Source organism: Mesoplodon bidens, assembly GCF_964165515.1.
Source record: "Mesoplodon bidens genome assembly, chromosome: 19".
NCBI lineage: Eukaryota > Metazoa > Chordata > Mammalia > Artiodactyla > Ziphiidae > Mesoplodon > Mesoplodon bidens.
This window is the reverse complement of record NC_138179.1, coordinates 28292237-28310571: the sequence shown is the minus strand read 5'-3', so window position 1 is coordinate 28310571 and position 18335 is coordinate 28292237. Positions and strand designations below refer to the sequence as shown.

Sequence of the window (18335 nt, the reverse complement as noted above, 5' to 3'; positions counted from 1 at the left end):
GAGAACTCACCAGGAAAGTGTGGGAGAGCGGAGGAGCCTCACCTCATGCAGAGTTGCAGTGTTGCTCTAGAGTACAATTACCATTCTCTTGGGGGGCAAACACACGTGAGCCAGGATTCTCTTGTACCTCAGAGATGGCAGCCTCGTGGGTTTAAGCAGGAAGGTACTAAAGGGCTTGCAGGATTGTTGGGGGATGGGGGATTGCTGGAGAAACAGACTCCAGGCTGAGCTTCCAGGAACAACGCTCGAAGTTACAGCACACAGAACTGGGCTGCCAGGCCAGCTGCTGCCTCTGCCGTGAAGGGGAGCCTTCAACCAGGAAGCTGCCTGCCTGGTGGGAAAGCGGCCACCAGTTCCCAGCAGCAGGAGCACCTTGCCTCTGCTTCCGTCTGTCTCAGCGTAGTGAAGGCCCTGTGCCCTGCCTCTCCTTCCTGACTCAGGTCCTGGTCCACATGTCGTCCAGTCTTTCTGGTGGGAGCCTAAATCCCCCATCTGAAATCCTAGCTGCAGGGGGTCCCGAAATGTCATCTCTCCAAGCTCTGTGTGCCAGGTGGGGATTAGATTGACATTGACATACCAACCTGTTGTATCCACCACGGACAGTAAGCTAACTATTTTATGATAAATAACATTTGTCTGGGTTTTTTTTTTGCAGTTTCCAGTTACATCCTTTTTATTTAGAGCTCATGTCAAGTCACTCTACATAGAAAAATGCTATCTCTGGCCGTTCTGGAGAAAGCATCTGTGATAAAAATTAAGAGTGGTACCCACGTTATTTCCTAAAATGCAAAGCTGGTACGGAAAACAGGATTTTCAGTTTGGGATCCTCCTCCCAGATTTGTTTCTCTTCTCGATGTTGGTTGTTTCCATCTGTGTCCTGTGTCCCATGGGGACATCCTCCACCATTTCAATCTGATTTGCTCTTTGCCGTGCAGACCTGTGAAGGAAGACTCGGAGCCCTCCGAGGTGGACGCTCCTGGCCGGTGGCATGGCGGCTACGTGAACAGAACCCCTCCGACATCTTCAGAGTCTGCAACCACCGTTAAATCCCTTATCAAGTCATTTGACTTGGGGCGTCCAGGTATTTCATCATTTTGTTTCATAAGCAAAACTCAAATTCAGACTGTGGCCCCATGGATCAAGCCCGTCCTCCACCACCTTGGTCCCACGTTGGTGTGACCACGGGGCCCTTCCCAGACCATCCACGTGCAGACATGGTGCATGATGCCCTCTGGGGCTCCAGTGAGACAACAGAGCGAGTCAGCTCTCCTGTCCTCGTCTCCTCAACTCCAGTTCCTGCCTCTCCACCTTCCTTTTCCGCCTCTGTGTCTGTTAAATCCAGGTCACTGCTGATTGCCTTCTTACCATCTCGTGAGGATTAGCAGGGTCAGCCAGAGGCTTCGTCTCTCGGGAAATGAGGCACTGATCTGTGTGTTCGGCTGCCTTGCTCACACCCTGGACTTCTTTATCCTAGAGCGTGCTGTTACATGCTTCTCCCCCGTGTCTTGTGTGTGGCCACTGGTGCTGATCTTTTGTTCCTGATCGTGGGACATTCCCAGCTTTTTCTGGCAATGTCTGCCTGACTCACAATTCACCTTTATTCACTGTTACCGCCACATGAGAAAAATGCATCTCTATACCGTACACCCATAAATACAGTGAAGAGAAGAAACCAAATGTGCCTGTATCCAAAATGCAATATATTTCTTCCCTTGATTGCAACAGATATGCCTGTTGTATTGGAAGGCCAGGGTAACAGCTAATCCTAGGATGCTGTCTCTGCTAAAATAGTTTGGGGCTAAATTAGATTAAGATTAGACTACAGAGACTGGAAGCTGTGAAGGCTCAGTGACCACATTCGGTCTGTGAAGGTGGGAAAGGAATGAACAATAATGGTTTATGCAAGAGTGTTCTGTTCTGCCTTCTGCAGGTGACTCATCACCTGTATGGTTTCTTGTCCCTCGTGTGTTCTACATCTAAGACCAGCCCCCATTTAGTTAACTCCCCCCAACTCATCCCCCAATTCAATACTGGTCCAGGGCAGAAGAGGGTGAAAGAGTACACGTAATACCTAATTAGCATCATGGGATACTTTTTTAGTCACCAAAAAGAGTAGCAAGTCAGGAACTATTATTTGCTGTTTTGAACCGGAGCAGCGTAGAAATGTCCCCATCTCTTTTCTTGTCAGGTGGAGCTGGGCAGGACATTTCTGTGCATAAGGCCTCCAGGAGCCCCCTGAGTGGAATCCCCGTGAGGACCACTCCAGCTGCCGCTGTTTCTCCAATGCAGGTATCAGAGCCAACGGCGTGGGGTGGGGGGTAGGGCTGGTGTCACACGGTACCCAGGCAACAAAAGGGAACCGAAAACCAGTGGGTTTATTTTTTTGAGGCACATGGAACATTTTTTTAGTACGCCTAAAATAATAATAATGAAACTTTCGTTAAAAATTACCTTTTGGTTCCTGAGGAAGGTCTGAGATGCTGCAAACGTCATACAGTTTTGTTAATGCCTCTTTCTTGGTTTCCCATAAGATGACACTGTCAAAGTTTTCAGTTATATGAAGATTGTAATTTCTATTAGAAGTGGACATTGAACTGGATATATTTCTCAAAGAATCGATTTTTTTTTTTTTTTTTTTTGCCGTACGTGGGCCTCTCACTGTTGTGGCCTCTCCCGTTGCAGAGCACAGGCTCTGGACGCGCAGGCTCAGCGGCCATGGCTCACGGGCCCAGCCGCTCCACGGCATGTGGGATCCTCCCGGACCAGGGCACGAACCCGCGTCCCCTGCATCGGCAGGCGGAATCTCAACCACTGCGCCACCAGGGAAGCCCAACAAGTTCCATTTTTGATGTTATTAGTAGTTATGGATATTGTTTGGGATCTTTTAAGCTTTAAAAAAAATACTTTTTTCACTTTTTTGCCCTTGAAGGTAACTTCCACCACCTTCTGTGTAAAACCAAATAAAACAATTATTTATTTTATGATAATCATTTTTTATTTAATATAAGTGAAAGAGGTCATGCTTCATTTTTACTTATCTTTATTGAGCTATAAACACAAGTTTGCTAGTAAATGTTTTACAACTGGCTCCTCGGGGGAAAGAGCCCCGATTTGTAGTGTTTGCCAATTTCTTGGTAAATATTCCCGTTGTGGCCAATTCAAGCTGTTTCTACGACCTCAATGCATATGGGGTTGAGAAGAGATGTACATTAGATAGTATTTGTACAAGACTTAGTAGTACTTGTACAAGACAGACACAGCAGGTATGAAAACCCCATTAGCAAAATGTAGAAAAATAATTAGGAAGCAATGAGTTTTGAGTATTTATTACTTTTGCTTTTAACATAGTCTCATTTTAATAATGGCTGTGTTTAGTAGCTTAGCCTGCACAATTCCTGAAAATTTATCAATCGGCCCTATGAGCAGGTACACACCAGCTGCAGCACACCACTGGCTATAATTCACATACCATGAAGTACAGACCTCTTCGATACGTAACTTGAATGTTTCCATGTATAACCAACACCAAGATAAAGCATGTCTGTCACCTCAGAAGGGCCTCTCATGCCACCATCTCGTCAGTGACCCCTTAGAAAGAACCGTTCTCTGACCTCTCTCACCACAGATTAGTTCTCTGTGATCTCAGACTTTGTCACTGGATTGTTTTGCTCAACGTTGAATCTGTGAGATTCATTCCTATTTTTGTGGCAGTTCTTTTTTCGTTGTGGTGTCATGTTCCTTTGTGTAAATATGCCATTCTACTGATGGTTTATCCATCCTACTAATGGTTGACTTTTGGATTATTTCCAATTTTTAACTCTTGTGCTTATTTTATTTTATAAATTTATTTATTTGTTTATTTGTGGCTATGTTGTGTCTCCGTTGCTGTGCTCGTGTTTTCTCTCACTGCGGCGATCAGGGGCTACTCTTCATTGCGGTGCGCAGCCTTCTCACTGCTGCAGCTTTTCTTGTTGCGGAGCACGGGCTCTAGGCACGTGGGCTTCAGTGGTTGTGGCACGCGGTCTCAGTAGTTGTGGTGCACGGGCTTCGTTGCTCTGTGGCATGTGGGATCTTCCCCGACCAGGGCTCGAACCCGCATCCCCTGCATTGGCAGGCGGATTTTTTTTTTTTTTTTTTTTTTTTTTTCTTTTTGCGGTATGCGGGCCTCTCACTGTTGTGGCCTCTCCCGTTGCGGAGCACAGGCTCCGGATGCGCAGGCCCATCGGCCATGGCTCACGGGCCCAGCCGCTCCGCGGCATATGGGATCCTCCCAGACCGGGGCACGAACCCGTATCCCCTGCATCGGCAGGCGGACTCTCAACCACTGCGCCACCAGGGAGGCCCCTGGCAGGCGGATTTTTAACCATTGCGCCACCAGGGAAGCCCTTGTGCTTATTCTTTTTTTTTTTTTTTTTTTTTTGTGGTACGCAGGCCTCACACCGCTGTGGCCTCTCCCGCCGCGGAGCACAGGCTCCGGACGCGCAAGCCCAGCGGCCAGGGCTCACGGGCCCAGCCGCTCCGTGGCACGCGGGACCCTCCCAGACCGGGGCACGAACCCGCGTCCCCTGCATCGGCAGGCGGACTCTCAACCACTGCGCCACCAGGGAAGCCCTCTTGTGCTTATTTTTAAAATACATTTTTTCCCAAAAATTTCAGTATAAAAGGGAAAAAGTGAAAAATCCCCCTTGTTCCCTAGCCCCAGAAATAACCACTGTTTATGGCTTGTTGTGTATTCTAGATGTTTTTCTTTAACATAAAAATGTGTGGGGCTTCCCTGGTGGCACAGTGGTTGGGAGTCTGCCTGCCAATGCAGGGGACACGGGTTCGAGCCCTGGTCTGGGAGGATCACACATACCGTGGAGCAACTAAGCCCGTGAGCCACAACTACTGAGCCTGCGCATCTGGAGCCTGTGCTCCGCAACGGGAGAGGCTGCAACAGTGAGAGGCCTGCGCACCGCGATGAAGAGCAGCCCCCGCTCGCCGCAACTGGAGAAAGCCCTCGCACAGAAACGAAGACCCAAGATAGCAAAAATAAATAAATAAATTTATTTATTTAAAAAAAAATGTGTGTGTGTTGGGGGGTGGGTGTCGGTGGGTATAGTGAGGGAGAGAAAGTGTTATAAATTGGGTTACACTACATGTTATTCAGACACTGGCTCCTTTCGCTTTGTCATTGGCATGTACCCCTGAGGGCAGGGATTTTTATCCCTTTGGCTTGATGTTATGTCTCTTGTCTAGAACAGTGGTTGCACATAATCATATCATAGTAGAAGCTCAATAAATATATGTTGAATAAATGAAGGAATATATCAGATATCTTTAAATGTCAGTGTTTGGAGAAATAATTCATTCTTTTTGAAGGCTATATGATACTGCAGTGATTAACTTAACCACTCCTCTGTTGATAGGCATTTAGGTTGTTTTGGATTAAACTTATTACAAAAGTGGGGCTTCCCTGGTGGTTCAGTGGTTGAGAGTCCGCCTGCCAATGCAGGGGACATGGGTTTGTGCCCCGGTCCAGGAAGATCCCACGTGCCGCGGAGCAGCTGTGCCCGTGAGCCATGGCCGCTGAGCCTGCACGTCTGGAGCCTGTGCTCCGCAACGGGAGAGGCCACAACAGTGAGAGGCCCGCGTACCACAAAACAAACAAACAAACAAAAAAACTTATTACAAAAGTGAAATTCCTTCTACAAATTTTTCCCCACTCAAGGGGCTATTTCTCTATGAATGTGTATCCCCATTCTTTTGTAAGTACGTCAGTCACTCTGGCTAGTTAAGCAGGAAGGAATTTAACACAGGGAAGGCTGCAGGGGAAGCTCTGATCTGCACTGAGCTTCAGCAAACGTTCCCAGAACACCCCAGAGTTGGCCCATTAAAGGAACATCTATTTCTGCCAGAATCAGGAAGTCTTCCTCTAAGTGCAGCCTGGGACCACTTCTGTCAACATCTAGGTTCAGCCTTCGGGCCACGGCACAGGTGCAGTCCCTGTCAGCAGATCCTGCCCTCTAGGTCCATCCAGGTCGCAGCTAGTGACAGGATTCCTTTCTTTTTAAAGGCTAAATAGCATTCCATTGCATGCAAAGACTTCCTTTATCCATTTATCTGTTAATAAACTTTTAGGTCGTTTCCACCTCTTGGCTAATGTGAATCATGCTACAGTGAACATGGGTGTGCAGGTACCTCTTCAAGATCCCATTTTCAATTCCTTTGTGTATCCACCCAGAAGTGGTATTGCTGGATCACGTGGTAGTTCTGTTTTTACGTTTTTGAGGAACCTCCCCACTGTTTTCCATACCAGCGGCACCGTGTCACATTCCCACCAGCAGTGCATGAGGGTTTTCTCCACACCCTCACCAACACTTGTTTTTTCTGTGGTTGTTGTTTTATTTATAATGACCATCCTCACAGGTGTGAGGTGATATCTCATTGTGGTTTTGATTTGCTTTTCCCTGATGACTAGTGATGTGGAGCATCTTTTCATGTACCTGTTGGCCATTAAAAAACAGTAGTTTTTACACGCATCCTTGAATATGTATAGAATATTCCAGGAAGATGTTCACAAACCTGATTAATAACAGTTACCCCAGGGAGAAGAACTGGGTGATGGGAGTGAAAGGGAGACTTTGTTTTCACTCTGTGTCCCTTCTGTTCCTAATAGGATTTATTACCTATTCAAATAAAGAAGTCGTTTTAAAAGGTCCCCCTGGGGATTCTGACGAGCTTGAGAACTGTTACATGCGCGTGCGCACACACGCACCCGCACACACACGCATATACACACGCACACACCCCTTGCTCATGCTGTCCCTGATGTGACACGTCCACCTATGTGCGGATACCTTTTGGTTTCAGAGGCATTCAACCTTCAGTAGTGCTCGGCCGGCCAGCAAAGGAGTGACTCAGCGCTTGGATCTCCCAGACCTTCCCCTCTCAGGTAAATCACCTTAAATAGGAAGTAGTTTTGACTTACGTATTGTGAGGTTAACTTTTCTTCTTTTCTTTGCATGAAACTGAGCTTAGAAAAAGAATCATTTATTTGCAATAAGTGGCATTTATTGCAAACGATTTCAAATTCTGAGTGTATGTGTTATGGACACGAGACCCCAGCTGTGTTCTGCTGGCTGCACTTCTCAGGGTGCATGATTTTGGGAGAAGTGTCAGGCTCTGGAGGTCTTTTGTCTGTTCTTTTAACTAAATCTCCAGAGACTATCTCATCTTTAAAAGTAACTATTTTGAGAAAAAAATCTTATCTGATTCTGAAGGTCTGTCGCCCCCACAGTACCTAAAATATGCCTCTTCTGAGCCATCTTTGTCTCTGAGTGTAGACCTCTTCCTGTTGTTATGCCCTGTTTTTAAAACTTCGGATCCCGACGGTGAAGCGCTGCTTGTGACCGCAGGGCCTCACGCGCCTCATTTTCGCTCCTGCTGCACGTGCCGTGCTGATGGCCGATGTGAAGGAGCTGTTGAGGGGGAACCAGGGTGTGACGCCGTGTGGGCTTGCGCCTTGGCCCCCCTGCTGCCTACAGTCCGGCTCTGGCCCGGCTGTTCCAGCCCTCGGCGCTGGGGTTCCCCCATCTCCGAAACAGAAATCGTGCTGTCCGCCTCGCGGGACGGCCTGGAGGGTTGAGTGAACCCAGCCGGGCTGGGGACAGAGCCGCGGAGGGGCTGCTGTCAGCTATGCACTGTCGCCTGCGGAGTCAGCTCAAACCCCAGAGCCGGGAGGCGTCAGTGGAAGGTTCTGGCTGTCTAGAACATGCACCCTGGAAATTGATGGCTGGCTGCGAGGTCACTGCTATGAGGAAACAAAAACAATGAAAAGAACACTAACTGACTTATTCGTGGTGCCTGTTAGAAGGAGAGAAAGCCAGAAATCCAGACGCATGGAGAGAAATCCTTTGTGTCTTAAGTGTCAGACAGTTTCTGTGACACGGTGAATAAAAAAGACATCCCCACTGTCCTTCTTTTAGGTCATGGTCAAGCATAGGTTTATCCTTAAAATAGCTGTTTCTGTGAGATAAGTTTCACCCTTTGACTGTAAACTGTTTCACCTTACCACCTTATTTTTTTATCTTCTGAATTTTTTCTTTTTCATGGAATTAATAGGATTTTAGCCTTAGATAAACACTGAGAATTTAAAGATTACCTTGGTCCGTTCCCTGCACTTTACAGGTAAGAGACTCAAGCCCTGAAGTGCTTAAGCAATTTACGAAGGCCACACTGATTTTGAGTAGCTCTGGGACCAGGATAGGATTTTTCCTGATTCTTTCTACCCGGCTGCCTCTGGTGACGAGGCTGGTGATCGCTCTGATAGCAGCTTCATAAAGAAGTGGTCACAGTTTGTATAGGACTTCAAGTTGTCATAATGACTTCCAGGAAGAAGGAAATGGTGACCAGAGACCACGGGTTGTCCAGGGTCAGAGGAATAAGGAAACCAGAGGGGGTGCCCGTGTTGAGTTCTCCACATTTGCCACATAGTGTGAAATAGGAATAACTTGGTTATAAGCACAGGACTGTGTGTGTTATGTGTTTTCAATTGTGGTAAAATATCTGTGACATCCAATTTACCATCTGAACCATTTTTCGGTGCATCAGGTGAACTTTTGATCTTAGTATTGGTAATTTCTGTTCCTCCAGCTCTAAAATTTCCTTTGGGTAGAGAAACCGTTCTTTTCATTGACAAGATACATACTGACGCTGAGACCACAGCGGCAATTGCCCAGAAGTAAATAGTTCATCCTCAGCCACCCCCCTTGCCCCCCTGCCGCAGGCCCCTGTCCACCCAGGTGATTCTGTTTACTTGGCTCAGAAAGGACTGCACGGTGACAGTTGCCTGCTTTCCGGCCAGCCTTGCAGCATCACGTCCCCCGAAGCTGCAGGCCCGGGGTTAATACACTGTTTTTGTTGCTCCCTTTAGTGATGTAAACTCTGTTTTTCTCTGCTCTTCCCAGCTCATTAGCCTCACTCCCAGCTTGAGCACCCATAATTGATGCTATCAGCTGTGCAAGTATTGTTTTCTCCATGACTGTGGCGTCAGAGGAGGGAACCTGGGCTCGGCCTGGTCACCAGCTGTGTGTGGCATCAAGCAAGTGACCAGCTTCCTGCTCCCAAATCCTCTGCACATGCAAACTAGACAGTCTTGGGAATTTTCTCCCATTCTACACTTTTGTGATCCTTTAGGAAATATCCTCTGGAGGGTTAGGCTGTTTCATGAGCTGTTTTGCCACAGACTAAGATGACAGCAGAGAGGAGCCTTAGAAGAAATACCACGACTGATTTTTGGCAAAAGCCAGGCCCTGTGGTTGGCATGGCTTCCTGTCCTGGGAAATGGGTGTCTTCCTGTTCCCAGCATTTTGACCCGATAATCCCACTAGGGGTCTTCCTGCTGGCGCCCTCCCTCAGATGCGCGTGGATTAGGACATGGCGCTTCACCGGGGGTCGGGCTGGCTTCGTGGGCCTGGCCACCTGCGCACCTGCCAAAGGCTCTTAGAAGCGGGATCTCTGTTCAGTGCCGTGCTGGTGCCATCTTGAAATTCAGAGTAATGTTTGAACGAGGGGCTAACTTGGCATTAGTCCCCTATGAATTACAGAGACAGTCCTGCCTGGAGAATCCTTTCTAGAAAACACCATGTCCCTGTTTGCATTTTCATCACTCAGTCCAAAAAGTGTATCTGTGTATCTCCATCTGTATCTGTTGTGTATTTTTTAAAATAATTTTACTGGAGTGTAGTTGATTTAAAATGTTGTGTTGGTTTCAGGTGCACAGCACAGTGAGTCAGTGTCTGTTGTGCGTTCGTACGCGACACTGACGTGAGGATTGTACCGGAGAGTGTGGTGACCCGTCGGGTCTCTCCTCCTCACACGGGTGATCCTGTTGTCCCCACAGATCTTCTGAAGGGAAGGGCCGAGGACCTGAGACCAGACCCTTATCTCCGCAAGAGCCCATCGCTCGAGTCCCTGAGCAGACCCCCTTCTCTGGGCTTCGGGGGCTCCAGGCTGCTGAGCGCTCCCACCGGGGGCTGGAAGCCACAAAGCAAACTCAGGTATCCATCAGAGCCTGTTATGTGTCCTGCCTCTGCAGTGTCACACCAGCAGTTCTGACTGCTGACGAGGTTCCAGCCCAACCGTCTTCCTTTTGTCCTTTCACGCTCCTAAATACCACTTCTCCATCTGTGTCAACCCTTCCCTGAGGTTGCAGCTCACCACCCGGTATCCGGGACACCCCCTTTTCTGCCTTTGGTGTCTGACACCCATTTGGTATTTAGTTTACCGTTGCATAATATGTGTGCCTTTGTCCCCGTTTGGGCTATAATTTAGTGGACAGTAAATACTTCATCTTAACACTTTAATCTCTTTCTCAGCCCCTTGTATTGTGCTACACTGAGCCTTTCAGTAAATATTTATGAATAGGCAGGTAGATGAATACACAAAATGGGCTACTTTAGAAGTAATGGCTTTTTAACAAACATTAGAACTACCATTATGAGTATTATAAAAGGATTTTATATAAGTCTGAATACCTCAGGCCAGCTATTGTCATATCTTTGGGTGTGGCCTATATTTGGACCCAAATAGATGAGGTCATATCTTTCAGAGGTTTAATTTAAAGCCCCAGATATTACATTTCTGTCTTGTTTATGTGCAAGAGATTTAAATAATCAAAACAGGCTTTAAGTACCAGAATTAGTGCTATTCTGAAATTTTTCTTTTCTTTACGCCAGAAATGTATATAAACAGGCTCTGTGTATATTAACATGCTATTTATATTATACGTTCATCATGAAAGGTTAGATTAGTGAAGTTAATTTGTTGTTTCATTTTTATATTCATGTTATTGAGACAAACCAATAATAGAATAGAAATTATTTACTTTGGAAATTCTCGTATTATTATTGCAATAATATCTAGTTAACTTTATAATTTTAAAGAAAACTGGTACATGTTTTATTTGTTTATGCAGAAACTCTTTTCCAAGCCTTCCCTTCAGTCTTCTCTGATTTGTCAGGCCTAGAAACTTGGCTGACAAATTTGATGAGTTAAGTGATGAATTAAGACCAGGCATGGTAAAAACAGGCAAAATCACCATATCTTCATCGTTAACGGTGATTCTGACCACAGAAACTCGTGGACTCCAATTTACAAATATGCCGGGTACACGGGAGAGAAGTCACCTGAGGTCCAGAAGTGTCCTGTTACTCTTTTAAAAGTCATTGTAATTAAATAGTGGGTGGATACAAAAGAATAATAATAAAATATGTCTAAGGCATGAGGAATTAACAGTACAATGGAGATGCACCTGGGTACTTACCTTCTAGTTTAAGGAAAAGAAAATCATTACTTTTGAAATTTCCTATCAGCCGCTTCATTGGTATCACCTCCCTGCGCCCCCCATTCTGAACTTTCCTTGCTTTTTGTTATACTGTCACCATGTATGTTTGTACCTCTAGCAGTATAAACAACATATTATTTAAATTATATGTTTAACATTTTGTATACATGGAAACATCTTGTGTTTATTTCCTTTTTTTAAAAATTCAAAATTATTCCTGTGATTCACTCACATTATTGCATACATCTGTAACTCTTTTAGTTGTTATTGGTATATAGTATCCCCTTGTATGAATATACCACAGTTTATCCATTTCCTGATGAGGTACATTTGCTTGTTTCCAATTTTTTGCTATTATAAAAAGTGCTGCTGTGAACATTCTTGTATATATGCCCTGATGATATATACATTGGGGAGGAAATCCTATTACTCTTTCCTAAAAAATTGAGGTATAGTTGATTTACAATATTATATATGTTTCAGGTGTACAGCATAGTGATTCACACTTTTTAAAGGTTATACTCCATTTATGGTTGTTATAAAATATTGGCCATATTCCCTGTGCTGTACGATATATGCTTGTAGATTATTTATTTTATACACGGTAGTTTGTACCTCTTAATCCCCCCACCCTTCTATCGGCCCCCCTCCACTGGTAAACACTAGTTTGTTCTCTGTATTTGCGAGTCTGTTTTGTTCTATTCACTAGTTTGTTTAATTTTTAGATCCCATATGTAGATCCTATCATAGAGTGTTTGTCTTTTGCTCTTAAATTGTTGCTACAGGTGCCGCTCCAGACGTGCACCACCTCCTGTACTCCCTCTGCTCCTAGTGGTGGAGGGAAATAGAATACTGTGCCACATGCTATAGGAATGTAGTTCTCATTTCATGATATTCGTCATGGAAGACACTGTGTGATCTTTAGTCCCTCTTTAGTATTTGGATAATTTTAGGTCACATACAAAGTATACGTGTCTATAGAAAACTGAGGCTGGAGCACCTAAACTCTTGCTCTTGGAATGATATGGTATTAATTAGTGAAATCACTTCCTTTGGCTAAACAGGTGCTCAGAATTGAGTTCCTGCACCATAAACTGAGGAGTATGAGTGTCACCTTCAGAGTATCAGGCCCCCCCCTTTTGAGTCAGTTTTACCGATTTTGTTTTTCATCTCCATTCCCATCACTTCCCCGGAAGTAGCCAATCTGGTGTTTTTAAAACGCCCTTCCAATCTACCTTTTATTTGTTACATGGAAATAGGTGTAGCCTTGAAGCATGCAGAGTGTTTTTCTATAGGTGTCTTTAATTAAAATGATACTGTACATAAGTATTGATACATAAATAAAAGGCTAGAAGGATGGAGCAGCAGATAGATTAGAAAGAAAAAAAAAACCCTCCCCAGACTTCTGAAAGCCAAGAAGCACAATTTACTTTCTCTTTCATACCATGAGACATAATAAAAATGTATTGTTGATGGGACCAATTTGGTGGTTTCTTTAGAGTCTCACTGGATAGACTCAACTTTTGCTTTTCTAATCTAGTTAGTTATTTCCTATGTATTTGTGGGTTTTAAAAGTTAGCATATTCTCTGTACTGTGTGCTCTCCTTTCTAACTAGCGTGGAAAGAAGAGACCCCCTGGCTGCCTTGGCCCGGGAATACGGTGGCTCCAAGCGCAACGCTCTCCTGAGGTGGTGCCAGAAGAAGACGGAGGGCTACGCGGTAAGGGGCGGTGGCAGCCAGCGTCCAGCGGCTCGGGCGGGCGGGCGGGGTCCTGTGTCCTGCATGTGTACTGGCCTGGCTGGGCCACTGTGCCTGTCACTGTCGGCTTCTGTTCTCACAGGTGGGGTTGCCAGGGAGGGAGATGTCTGTGCGGCCCCAGGGACCCCGTTGGAGAGGCGGGTGGGACTGAAGGCCCGTCTGTACTCCCAGCAGACGTGACCTCAACGCAGGCCTGCGTCTCTTACGGGAGGGGGCCTTTTTCTTTGCTCAGAGGAGGTATAAACCCCCAAGCAGGGCGCCCGACAGGCTGCTCAGCCCGAGCAGACAGCTTTCGCTAAATCATCTTCCCAAAGAGGGAGCCGTTTCGTAATTCACGTAAAGTCCCCACGTGGTGGACCTTCAACTTCTTCTGTTCCTTTAGGAGTTGCTTGAATTTAGTTGAAGAGTTTCGGTTTACTGGGACAGTTTTTGTTTTCCGTGAAGTTTAAACAAGGAAGTTATACCTGATATAAGTTTAAGTTTTTTTATTATGAAATTTCATATACAAAGACAAAAGTGTGTCAAGCGTGAATCATAGTTTCATGAATTATGGTCAAGTGAAAACCCGCAGAGTCGCATCCAGAAACGGCACTGCCGTCCCTCAAACCCTTTGTGTGATTTTCCTGTCATAGCCCCTCACGACTCCTACAGGTACCTTTGTCCTCAATTCGGTTCCTGATGGCTTTCTCCAAAAGTGTGTGTCCCTAAATGCCACGTCCGTTTTGCCCACATTTGAACTTTATATAAATGGAAGTAAAAACTGTGGTATTTCCATCTGTCTTTTTGAGTTAAGTTATTGAGATTTATCCATGTTGCTGCCTGTAACTGTAAGTCTGTTCATTTTCTTCACCCATCAGTAACCTATTGTATGGTCCCACCATTATTCACTTTTCCCTCCTGCTGTTGATGGGCAGGTGAGTTACTTCCAGTTTGGGGCTGTCATAAATCCTGCTGGTATGTTCTTGTACTCCTCTTGGAACACACACGTGCTCATTCTTTCTGGATCTGTACCTAGAAATGGAACGGCTGGGCCACAGGATGTGAGTGTGTTCAAGTGTGGTAGATCGTGCCAGCCAGATTTCCGAAGCAGTTGTACGGTTTACCTCCCACCAATGATTTATGAAATTTCTGTTTTCTCTACCTTCTCCCGAGCACTTGCTGTTGTCAGTCTTTTTGCTCCTGGTCATTTGGACACATGTGACGTGGGGTATCACTGTGGCTGTGACTTGGTGTTTCCCTGCTGAAGGGTGAGGTTGAGCTCCTTTTCATGTGCTCACTGGACATCTGTCTGGGCTGTCTGTCTTGGGACACCTGCTCAGGCCTTTTGCCCATTTTTAGAAGCAGATTGTCTTTCTTTCCTTATTGCTTCCAGGAGTTCTTTATACTTTCTGCATACAAGTCCTTTGTCAAATAGACAAATATCCTCTCCCAGGGTGGTTGCATTTTCACTCTTTTGTTGAACAAAGTTCTTCATTTCAGTTAAGTATAATTTATAATTTATCAGTCTCTGATGATTAGTGCATTTTGTTTCTGTTTAAGAAACCTTTGACTATTCCACGGTCATGAAAACATCTTCTTACGTTTTCTTCTGGAAGTTGGATTGTTTTACCTTCCCGTTAAAGAGACGCCCTCTTTAAAATGGCCAACTTCTCCACTCTCCCTATTCAGACCCAGCCTCCCGTGCCTTTACCCCATTTTTCTAAAAATTCTGAAGCCACCAGCGCCATGACTCTCCTTCTCCAACCTCCAGCTTTTAAGGGTGGCAAGAAAACAAGGCCTTGGCCGAGAGCCAGCCCAGACGGCAAGGCAGCAGCTGGGATATCTTTGTAACAGCAGCAGTCAAGCGTCTCAAAATCAGACTCTGCCCAAGAAGAGAAGTGTCCCGTATATGTGACATTACCTTCTTTTCATTTTCCATTAAAAAAGGAAAAGAAAAGATCAGGATAATGACCAATAATAGAGGCTCCCAAGGTACAAAGGAGTCAGGGAGGAGAGCTGGTTACAGGAGGTTTCAGGGTGAAGGAAGTAGGCCTGGTAACAGAAAAGTGAAAATGGGAAGGAGTAATCAACCAGGCACGAGGTCCAACCATGGCCGAGCCCGTGGTTGAAGGGACTGTCATTTCCCCGATTTACAGAAGTGGGCTGAGGGACGTGCTAGAACAGGTACGAAAAGACAATTAAAATTTTCAGAAGGAATCAGCCCTTGAACGTGGAATGTCATTATAATTTGGTCTCAGGGAGAGATTAGACGAGACATTTCCAGTCGTGTGAGTGAGAATGACGTTTCCTGCTGTAGTGCTTTGTTTTGCTTTGTTTTTGTGAACATTTTGAACTGGTTTTCAAAGCATCTCACGTTGGATGAAACCCAAACTCATTTTGCCTGCAGAGTATCTTCCATTCATTGTTAAATCTCTGTAAACTTGGAGAGAAATACAAATCATATGTGTCTGATTTATTTACTCTTCACAAAATATTCTCTCTCTAGACCTGTTTGTTTAAGACAGGCCTTTAAAGCTTGTTCTCTCCGACTAGGGAAGCCAAAAGTAAATTGTAGAAAACTCAGACAGTTTAAAACCCGTCTTTTTAAAAACCGGTAGCCATGTAATTTTGAGTGAAAATGATTTCTTTTTACCCCACCAAAGTGTAGCGTGATGGGTTAGATCAGAACTCTCCTTCTGGGACTTCCTGGTGGCGCAGTGGTTAAGAATCCGCCTGCCAATGCAGGGGACACGGGTTCGAGCCCTGGTCTGGGAACTTGTGGTAGTTTTAGTAGTTTGCCCGTGCGCCACAACTACCGAGTCTGCGCTCTAGAGCCCGCGTGCCACAACTGCTGAAGCCCGCGTGCCACAGCTACTGAAGCTCACGTGCCTAGAGCCAGTGCTCTGCAACAAGAGAAACCACCGCAACGAAGAGTAGCCCCTGCTTGCCATAACTAGAGAAAGCCCGCGCGCAATACTGAAGACCCAAAGCAGCCAAAAAAAAAAAAGGAATTCTCCTTATGTTAATTCAGTGAATTTGTATTAAGGTGCCAGTTTGGAGTCATGTAATATTTAAGTGCTGGAAATGGAACAGGCAAAATCTCTGCTCCCGAGGAACTTACATTCTCATGGGGAACGACAGTTAATTAAAATTTAAAAGTAAAATATGTACTGTATCAGCCAGTGGAATGTGCTAGGGAGAAAAATAAAGCCAGGAAGGAGGACTGGGAATGTCGGTCATGCGGATGCAATTTTAACACAAAGGTCAGAGAGGTGATATTTGGGTGGTAGCTCAGCTCACCTGGACAAGGTGAGGACTCGTATTTTCATCAGTGTTTATCTCACACCAAGTACTAGGCTCGGAGGTCATGGCCTTAGTGATGCATCAGTTGGAGTTGAAGTAATGTGAGGTGGGTGGCTGCTTCATTTAGTGGCAGCGAAGGTTAGAACGGCCAGCCAGACCCTCGGCTGGGCCCCCGGCCCAGCTTTCTGGTGTCTTGGGGTTGCCCCAGGATGGAGGTTGGGCAGTAGAGCCTGAGCAGACCTGCACTGTGGGCTGGGGCCCGCACTGAGCCAGAAATGGCTCTCATTAAAAGGAGACCCTTCCAGATGGTCTGCTCAACTCAGATGTCCTTGGATCCTTTTGGGAAAAAGTCAGACTTCCGAGGAAGGCCCTGCAGACTGCCCTCAGTCTTGGGCTTGGCGCTGGTTATGCCTTTAGCTGTATCCCATCTGACCCACAGAACCCCTGCTACTCCCTTTCTGCATCTGCTTTTAGTTCCCTCTTCGGGGTTACGACAGAGAGATTTCCATCTCTAAAGAACCAGGAAGCGTTCAGGGGCGGAAAACCAAGGTGGTGGTGGGTGGGGTGAGCAGAATTCTAAGAATGATGCCCAGTGACCCTCGCCCTGTGGAGTTTCCCACTGTACATGTGACAAAAGGGAGATTACCTGGGTGGACCTAACACATGGACCCGTAGAAGCCGAGAGTTTTCTCTGAAGCATAAGGACCCGTACCGTCGGTGGGTGTGAAGGTGGAGGGGACGCGTGGAGAGGAGCTGACAGCCAGCGAGGAGACCAGGACTTTCCAGCATGGAGGACTTGCAGCGCCGAGGTCCTGCCAACATCCAGGAAACGCCATGGGGGCACCCAGCAGTTCGGAAGTGGACCGGCTGGTGCTGCAGGGTCCTTTGTCCTTTCTCTCCCTGTCCTGATGCCCTCGGACCTCAGCTAGGCTAAGGATGCTCGGCTTGCTGCCACCCTTAGCTGAGGGGTCTTGACCTGTAACAATGATGAATGCGTGGAATTCAGCCCCGAATCACGGCAAGGTCCTGGGACCTCCCAGGAAGCAGGACAAGGCGCAGCCACCCTGCCCTCTGCAGGTGGCACATTGGCTATGTTCCCAGGGCCCTGCCATGCCCTGGACTGTGGCCAACACTGGCAATTCCATCAAGGTCATATGGCAAATTTAAGAGGGTGAGTTCTGGCAACACCCTGAGTCAACTGGGAAGTGGATTCTGTCCCAGAGCCTGCAGGGCAGAGCCCGGCCTGGCTGACACCTTGACATCTGAAGCAAAGAACCCAGCGGAGCTTGCCAGGACTTCTGACCCACTAAACACGAGCTAACAATAAATGGGTATCGTTTAAGCGGCTGCAGCAACAGGATGCTGTTAGAGTGGAGTTACTGGGATCTGGACGTAACAGAGAGAACCCCAGATTCTTCCCTCGGGTCAGATTATTTACTTTTCCTACGTGATCAACCAGGGACGGACTTTTCTTCTTCAGGCCATTGGTGTACCATTCATTGAATGGTCAGCTCATGTTCAAAAGGCCCAAACTCCCCATGACTTTCAGGGAAGGATTTTTAAAGACAAAGAGAGGGAGAGGGTTGCAGGGTGTGTAATCAGCTCGAGCGCATCCTTCTGATTGGCTGGAGGTGAGGTAACAGGGTGGTGTTTCAAGTATCTTAATCATCAACCTTCTGGTTCCAGCCAGTCTGGGGTGTGCATGCTGTGGTCAGCTGTAGTCACCATCCGCCACCTGGGCGGGGGGTCTTAGTTCCTGCAGAACAACTCAGAGATATGCGTCAGATTGTTCTGTGGATCCCCTGGGAGGAACCTGGACTCTCTTTTAATGCTGAACTATTGTTTCTTGACCACTTTTCCTTTCTCTCCACATTCCTTCCTTACCTAATTAGTAACTGCTTAAATCTGCTCTTTGGAGCTCAGGAAAAGCCTAGGAGACTAAAGCCTTTTTTCTACAAAAAAGAGACAG

At 46.4% G+C, this 18335-nt stretch overlaps 1 protein-coding gene across 1 annotated transcript in view; it reads left to right on the top strand.

Moving 5' to 3' along the window:
- SPECC1 (sperm antigen with calponin homology and coiled-coil domains 1) overlaps positions 1–18335 on the top strand; it is a 136041-nt gene that overhangs the window by 71168 nt on the left and 46538 nt on the right. Inside the window, exons 6-10 of the mRNA XM_081218756.1 lie at positions 936–1081; positions 2189–2289; positions 6853–6934; positions 9884–10040; positions 12943–13045. Of these exons, the coding sequence (XP_081074882.1) occupies positions 936–1081; positions 2189–2289; positions 6853–6934; positions 9884–10040; positions 12943–13045 (589 nt within the window). The remainder of the gene's footprint in view (positions 1–935; positions 1082–2188; positions 2290–6852; positions 6935–9883; positions 10041–12942; positions 13046–18335) is intronic.